Here is an 8,528-nt window from a genome sequence, read left to right as displayed (position 1 = left end):
TTTTTTCTGGTGTTTGAGTGATTTATTATCCATTTTCCAGACTTTCCTTTTTTTTCTTTTTCTTTTTGCTTGAATTATTCATGTAGAAAAATATACAAAATAAAAATAATTTTTAAGAAGTAGGACATGGAGAGATAGAGACGTTATGCAAATTTAACAACAGGTTGGCAATGAATATAAATAGGCTAGACTTCGAAGTGTCGTTGAAGGCACACACGGTGTAATTTTTTTTCCCTAGGACTAAAATTTCTTTGAAAAGTTTGCCGAACCATAAAAAAATTAAATCAGTTTCCTGAAATCTTAAAACTTTGGAGGTTACACTTTTTATTAAGTCAAATGACGTATAATTGTACACAAACTGAAAAGAAAAACACTGAAAAATTGCAGCATTTCTTTAAATCTTTTGGATAATTCGCATTTACACTTAAACATAAAAAGATGGTTTTACACTGTTTGATTAAGCACCAACACGGATTTTTTTTATTTTCTCCTTCAAACTATTTTGCAGAGAGAGAGAGTGGGAGAGGGGGGAAAAGCAGCAAATATGGCAACACGAATCTAGGCATGACAGAGCTCTTAACATTGTATGCATGTTGCAGGCAAATACGCGAGCCATGTTTGCCTTCAGGAGCTCATAAATCACTCCGTGGCATGAATGAGACGGACATTAAGGAGACCAATTGTGGCGTAATGTGCACAAATAAAACCCCACTTACATTTTCATATGGGACTCCCCAATTCCTGGGCTAAAAGGGGCTGATTCTCTGCATGCGTTTGGTAATAATTCATTTTTATAGCTTGTTTAAACACGGCTCTGGCTCGGCGACAGCAGCAGCGGTAGCAGCCTGCTCAGGTTATGAGTCGCACACTTTCCCTCGTGTGTTAAAAGTAGACTAAACTCAAAACAGACTACTCGTGGACTAAATGCGATTCATCAGATAAATAATTACCAGTAAGAGCCTGCTTGCTGCATTGAACAGAGTCGGCCATCACGGCGTACTTTATTAAGAAAGTATCTGTACTTTGGGGGGGATTTTACAATCACTTTTGCACTTGTTTTAAAGGGCTTATAAAGTGTCTTGTTGTGCTGTATTGCACCTGATTTCACTTTGGGAAACACTTATGAGCTCAACTAAAAAAAAAGTTATAGTCCACTTAAACAGGTTTATCTGCAACATGCTTAAAAAGAAAGAAGGAAAGAAGGGAAAGCCGCATAGGCAGCCTGCCTGCACGGATCGATCCAGAAACTCATCTACACGCGCGACATTCAGAGGCTCCAACGTTTATCGAATAATCTGGAAGCCATAAGCAGCTCATTGACTGGCTGGACATTAGTCTTACTGAGCAAGTGGTCTGTGTTTGAGTTTAAGGAGGAGGAGAGGAGGGGATGTATGGGTAAAAGCGGGGGCAGATCTTGCACTCCTGCACTCTGACTAACCACAGGGCCAGTTTATCCAAATCATTCCAAGAGAGCGCGCCTTGTCTGCGCACATGCGTTCACACACAAAGAGCCAAGAAAGCTCCGAGGCCTGGCGAAGTTTCCATAATCAGGCAAGGCAAGATCCACTGCGCCCACTCACTACTTTTTCACAGGCAGCTGGGAAGACGGAGGAAAGGGAGGGGAGTGATGGGTGGAGGGTATTGACCCTACTCCCCCCTCCCTCCAACTGGTGGGAAGTTTGCACCTCTTATCTTTTAAACACTTTGAAGTATCATCGTTATGCGATTACCGGTATGCATTTCTATTTCATTTGCCATACTAGTGGTAGAAGCATCCGCATCATTTACTTGTGTTAAAATTCACAATATCAGACTACAGTCAAATTCTTAACTAGAACAACTTCAGTGAATGAACACCTCCAAAAAAGTAATTATGTGGTATTGCTGCATAACATCTCACATTATTGCACGATCCTTATTATTAACAACGAGTAAGCATCATCTGAATGATGTGCTTGTCCACGTGGGGCGCCTTTACACACTGTTGTATTATTTAATTAAAAGTGAGGCGTAAACAGTGGGCTCTAGTAATCCCCTCTGACATGTAGTGGAGTCAAAGCAGTGCAAAGAATTGTAAATAATTGATACAGTGACAAAAACACCAGCTGTCTTTGATCCATAACCACCGCTGCGTAAAGTGTTCCCTGGAATGTATAGCGATGAAATATCTCCAAGAATACGATCATATATTTTCTCCAGAGGTTAAAAACATTTGGAGATTTCGAGTGCATGACCACATGCGACCTTTGGGGGCGCTCATCCCTCCGTGTGAGCCTCTCTCACTCGCTCCCTCCCTCCCTTCTTCCCGCTTCATTCCTTTTGCTTCCTCAGTGAGAGGTTGGGCATCTGCTGCCGCTGCCGCCAGTCTCCCACGCACAAGCTCTACCCCTTCTCAACGCCGCTTGTCGTGGGCATTAATTTCGCCAACAGCTTTATTTGATGAACTTAACAGGATAATCAGCCTACACTTGCACCTCGGGCTATGTGGATGCATTAGCTCCACGACTGGCCTGGCGTTATGAGATCATTTGATCACTATACATGCATAATGAATACATGTGGGAGTGAAATCAGGGTGGATAGCAGACCCTATGACCGGAGCAGAGGGTGGAAAGAAATTAATACCACATCATCTTAATGTTCTATGTGTTGTCTTGTCGCTTCATCACCTGTGACCTCCCGGCAAAGCGAGCAGTCATATACGTCTAATGCGACCTTGATGGGGAAACAAAGTTGTGCAAAATAAAAAGGCGGTCTGTGACGGGAGATACGTTTTCTGTCTTTTGCTTCCCTTCACCGTCACTCTGTAACAATATTTTTCTCAATGTTCACGCATGAAGTGAAACATTTCGCAAGGGAATGTGACATTAATAGCCCACAGATAGCCCGTGGCAGTGACACGCACCCATCCATCCACCCATCCATCCAACTAGAAGATAATGACACCGTTATACACATGAAATCGTAACTGTTATGCGCACGTGTCACCACACACACACACACACACACACACACACACACACACACACACACACACACACACACACACACACACACACACACACACCTATTCTCGTCTCTGTTCCAAAAATACCTACCTGAGGTCAGAGTGCTAGGTCGTCCTCATGGCGAGGGTGCAGAGGGACAAACGTTAATCTCCCTCTGTGGTCGTGGAAGAGCGCACAGTGGAGCTTAGAAGAAACAGTTTTAACAGTGGCCCCGCTCTTCATGCGACCCCGAAGCTGTCCACCGCTGTCTGCCTCGCAGCTCATTGTTTGCTCGGCCAATACATTAGTGGCGACGCGCGTCACCTTGATCGACGAGTGCTTGGAATTTAAATAGCCCCTCAAACACCAATCTGTCACCAGCTAAAGGGATAAGGACAAGTACCTCACTGGCTGACCCGGGCCCACGTGACAGAACCCGTTCATTGATATCGGCCCGTGCGACCCCCTCCCTTCTCTGATAAGACCTAGTATAGGTAAAGATTGGCACGGTCACTCGGGGTAAGAGGGGAGAAAGGAAGACATCAGGGGGTTGTCTGTGCAGAGGACGGTCCCTCGTTCCGGTTAGAAAAAATGCTACAATGAGCAGTTTCTTAGACTACACGGTGATGAGCGGGGAAGGTGGCTCATGCACTGTTAGGGCTTTTCACTCGGACCACGGGATTACAACTTTCCAGTCGTGCGGGGCCACTGTTAACAACTGCGGGGTGGATGACCATTTCATGGTGAGCAGAGCTTCTCCTGACTGCGTCTCTCACCAGACGGGGTCGTACCAATCTAATGCCAGCTCTCTAAGTCTCCCCTATGGGGCCCACCCGGCCTGCAGCTCTAACTATGGACCCCAAAGTTTCTGCACTACATATAACCACCATGCCCTCGCCCAGGAAGTAGACACCGCAGCTGCGTTCCCTCAGTGCGGCCCACTGATGTACTCTGGTAACATTTCCTCCTCCATGGTTTCTCAGCATCGCCATGGTTACAGTGCCGCCCCCCTGGGTCAACTGCAGTATAGCCACACTGCCTACAGCGGCGGGCACGAGCAAGCGCCCCCTTATCCAGGGTGTTCAAATCCGCTGTCACCTCTGCATGCAGCTCATCTGGAGGCTTGCTGTTCACCTCTGTCTGAGGGCGCATCGTCTGCACAGACTTTTGACTGGATGAAAGTTAAGAGGAATCCACCAAAAACAGGTTGGTGCCAAGTAGCCTATAGTGGGTGAAAGTGCGGATGCACAAAAATGCTGTCTTATAAATGATCCAAAATCTTTAAACTGGGAAGTTTTTCAAAAAATAAAATAAGCACACGAAACACTAATATATGAACTTAACTTTTAATGTAGTACTTTAGATCCTTTCACTTTAACGTAATCCACCTGTGTGATAACACATGTGTTGTATAATATTTGAATCTCTTCTAAGGCCCTTGTTGGATGTTTTTTCGAGTAGCTAATGCTATTTGGCTCGTACCTAAAAGTTGAGCCTTGTTGCACAGACACAGTATAGTCTCAAGGCATATGTGTACTCTGATCAGAGAAGAAAAAAACCCCTCTTCTTCAGAGTTACAGTGATTTGTTTTCCTCTTTGCAGGGAGGTCTGGTGAGTATGGCTATGCTGGTCAGCCGAATACGGTCCGGACCAACTTCACAACCAAACAGCTGACGGAACTAGAGAAGGAATTCCACTTCAACAAGTACCTGACCCGGGCGCGCCGTGTAGAAATTGCAGCCGCGCTGCAACTCAATGAGACTCAGGTGAAAATTTGGTTCCAGAACCGGAGGATGAAGCAAAAAAAGCGAGAGAAAGAAGGGCTGCTGCCAGCCAAACTTACATCCTCGGACAGCAGTCAGGAGAAAATGGACGATGCAGCATCCGAGAAATCTATCTCAGCTCCATCTACTCCTTCTCCCACATCCTCCACTGTGTCTTCCACGGGGCCTGATCCTTTCGCCTCCAACTGAGGGTCAAGTGACCCCTTTACTTCTATGGGTCAAGGCGGCCTGTGTATACCAAATTCCATACAAGTGTATCAAAGGCAAAAATTTGTTAATGGATGACAGTTGTGCCCATACATGATGTGAACAATGCACTATTGGGGAACTCACGGACCACTTCTGGACCATATTCGTTTTATATTGTGTGTTGTGTTTGCAAGATCTATAGCCTTGCCGCCCTGTGCATTGGTTAAATTCTGTCCATTCGCTTTTGAAATTGCAATTCGCCAAAATTATGCTGTGCAAGGGACACTCAGCGCCATCTTTAAGTCTGCCTCTGAAGAGGCAAGTGTCACAAATCTGCACTCACAAATACCTCAGATTTGCCAAACTTGTGCACCTCAGCCAGTCTGATTGCACCGGATGCCATCAATTAGGCATCACACAATCAACGAGATAACCTCGGTTATCAAATCGTTAATGAGTACACTGTTCCAGTAGCCACTTAAACACTGTCTCTTCTGTGTTTCAGGTCTGTGTGTGTCAACTGTTTGTCTGTTGCGTGAGGTTTGCATGATGCGTAATGCTTTCATGTATTATTGAGGAGCTGAGTTTTATCAGTTGCAGAATCAGTCATTTTATGGCTTTGTACGTTTGAAGCTTTAACCTGCTAGCTGTTAAATCGAGTGAAGCACACAACTGTTTGGTCCAAAGAGACGTTTACGGGTCAGTCATGTGTATTAAAGTGCGTTTACCTCTAAAGTTTTTTTTTCCTATGTGTCATTTCTAAGGGGGAGAGTGTGCTGCAGACTTTCGATTCGTTGTCATATCAAATGCTAGGGTTAAAATGTTCCTAAACCCAGCAGACAGAAAAGCAAACCTATGTTCATTTCCAACCCCTGAGAAGCTGCACGCGTCTGCTTGACTCAACCCCAAAGTCTCTAAATGTATGCAGCCATGCGCGCCACTGTCCCCGGGGTAAAGATTTACTGGCATAAGAAAGGCATGTTTATCCAGGGCAAAGATGAGAGCGAGGACGTCAGCGTCATCTGTGATGACAACCTTATCGAGCACTTGGCTTATTGAAGGGACAAAAAGAAACTATTGATTAAAACATCGAGGTTACGGTATTGACAAGCATGGTGCCCCCGCTGGTCCTGTCACCCCCCCACCACCACCACAAGTTACACGGCGGTGTCATCATCCCCACCTGATGACAAGCCGAACTGTGACAACTTGCAGCATCGCATGTCATAATTGTGTGTGCACAACACTGCTTTGACCAGAGTATTTATATTTCAAGCTTATGTCAGCTGTCAGAGGAAGAGAGAGACAGGCTCATCTTATTTAAAAATATGCTATTTGGTCATTTGAGTTTTAATCTGATATCGATTATGTTGCTTTGGAAAATAAACTCACGCTATGAGTGCAATAAACGACCCGTGCAATGATGCATTTTAAGTGGGAGCAAAACTGGATGCATTTTTTTTAAACTGCTCTATTCAAGCTAACCTATATCCCCATTTTCAAACTAAAAGAGGGTTCTTTTGGTTCTTTTGTTGTTTTAATTCCTGGTGTGCACGATGCGAGGCCATCGTACCATAAAAGGGCAAAGAAGCGCCAAAAGAGCCATGATTAATGAGCAACATTCTCCTTTACCTTCGGATCCACCTGCGGGAGCTGCTATATTTGAGCTGCGGGGACCTGCTGAGGCAGCAGCGCAGACTACTCTGTCCAATTCAGCCCTAACAAACACGGAGAAGGAGCGTAAGTTATGTGGACAATCTGTCTTTTATTCGTCTATTTATTGTCGGCAGGCGGTGCGTCGCGTTTTCCTACAGAGGACAAAGGATGTTTTGTGTAAAACCTAACAAGGTTATTTTGGTAACTACAGGTACCCTCATTTTGCTTTTCGAGAAGTTGTTTCGGTATAAATAATCCGTACACAGACTTGTTGCTCGGGGCCTGCTTTGGAGACCAGTGTAATCGAGAACAGAAGGGCTGGAGGGAAAATGTCGAACCTCTGGAAATATTCATTTTATTTTTATTATCAAAAAAAAAATAGATTTACCAAAACCGCATACAAGCGTTCAGTATTCATTTAAATGAACGCTAATGACAGCCCCCCCCCCCCCCCCCCTTTCCAGGATTTTAACTGGAGATCGCAAAGAAACATATAACACTAAATTAAAAAGTAGTTAGTTACAGTGCCTTATTATGCGCGCAATTCTGCTTTTTTGTTAAATGGCTTAAGCGAACACATTTTTAAAAATAAATATTTTATTATTGATACTGAGAAGGTTTAGAGGAAAAGGTCGAATCACTAAACAAATAATATTTCTGATCTACTATTTATAAGATAGAAATACACATTTCAATTGCAATTTATGAAACACCAAAACTTGTAACGGACTTTAGATTAATGTATTATTTACCTTAAATTAATTTTCTTTCTTTATTCACTATGTGTTCCAAAATATTACGAATGTACGGAGGGTTTTAATAAGTATGTCTAATGTCGTTTAGTTGCCGTTTTTAAAAGCTATCTTACTCAGATTTTCCACGGTGATTCTTTACGTTTGACCTCCATTTATTTTACCTAAAAATATTTTTGTTTTGGGTGAAAAGTGTGACTTTAGTGCTAAAATTAGTTTATGTTGTAAGTTAATGGTGAAGAAACTTTACTTTTTATATACTTTTTGTCTTACGCAATTTACCTCCATGTCGTCACTGAAAGAAAAGTATCTATGTTAAAGCAGACCTTTAAATCCCTTCAAGGACCCTTGGGTGTCCCTGGACCCCAGTTTTTAGGTTCTCTGAAGCTCCCTATACGACCCCGTGCGCTCTAGAAGCCATGCAGAGTGGGGGGAAACACTGGAAAAAAAGGGTCAATCCTCGGTCACGGTTTGACTTTTGTTGTCACAGCACCACCCAAAGCTAAACAACAGTTTACTGGGTAAACAAGCACCTTAACAATGCATTCACAGTTCAACTACGACGGCCTGTTTGACCAAAACACTTTCAGACTCCGTGTTAAACTGTTAAAAAAAATGACCTCAGCGCAGTGAGATAGAGCGATTTCACTGGTCCGACCGTCAGAATCCAGCACTGCGCGGCTGATGTTTCCCATTAAGGACCTGAGATAAACACGTGGACGATGACAGATGTTTAACTCAAACCATTAGGGCTTTGGTGCGGATGACTAAAGGTTTAAAGCTTATGACTTAACAAACTGATGCAGGAATTGGATTCCTATTCCTATTAAGTGACTGAAACAGACGTCTTGTATGCGACCAAGCATATTTGTGCCAGTATACTGAGTTAATTACAGCATTTTTTTTTTTTTTTAGCTTTTCAAATAACAGTAGAAACAAAAATAAGTTTGAATTTCAACTGAAATATCTGGCGTGTCTTCCTAACTACATAAACGCAAATTTTAAATTTATTTTTGTGAAAACTGCGAAGCAAACAAAAAATAAATAAGTAAATAAATAAAAATAAATGTAAACGAATACGAAGAGGCACTTGGGAAATACTATCATTGCAAAACATAATCCACCAATTGTGAAAAAGATTAACTTATTTTATAATTAAA

At 43.1% G+C, this 8,528-nt stretch overlaps 1 protein-coding gene across 1 annotated transcript; it reads left to right on the top strand.

Annotated features, from left to right (window-relative positions):
* Positions 1–3,586: 3,586 nt before the first annotated feature.
* Positions 3,587–5,602, top strand: hoxa1a (homeobox A1a). The gene is made up of 2 exons (XM_085445827.1): positions 3,587–4,193; positions 4,590–5,602. Exons 1-2 carry the CDS (start codon positions 3,587–3,589, stop codon positions 4,958–4,960), a joined length of 978 nt encoding a protein of 325 aa, XP_085301953.1. The 3' UTR covers positions 4,961–5,602.
* Positions 5,603–8,528: the final 2,926 nt, after the last annotated feature.

This window comes from Copadichromis virginalis, linkage group LG22 (genome assembly GCF_057382275.1).
Source record: "Copadichromis virginalis isolate Kocher_CV1m ecotype Utaka linkage group LG22, C_Virginalis_male_GT1.1, whole genome shotgun sequence".
NCBI lineage: Eukaryota > Metazoa > Chordata > Actinopteri > Cichliformes > Cichlidae > Copadichromis > Copadichromis virginalis.
The sequence above is the reverse complement of the archived record's forward strand: the minus strand, read 5'-3'. Positions and strand labels throughout refer to the sequence as shown.

What these genes read in the sequence shown, in the direction of transcription:
- hoxa1a (XM_085445827.1), top strand. Translation starts at nt 3,587, where the DNA reads ATGAGCAGTTTCTTAGACTACACGGTGATGAGCGGGGAAGGTGGCTCA. An exon ending in GAGGAATCCACCAAAAACAG is followed by an intron (nt 4,194 to 4,589) that starts GTTGGTGCCAAG and finishes TCCTCTTTGCAG; the next exon opens with GGAGGTCTGGTGAGTATGGC.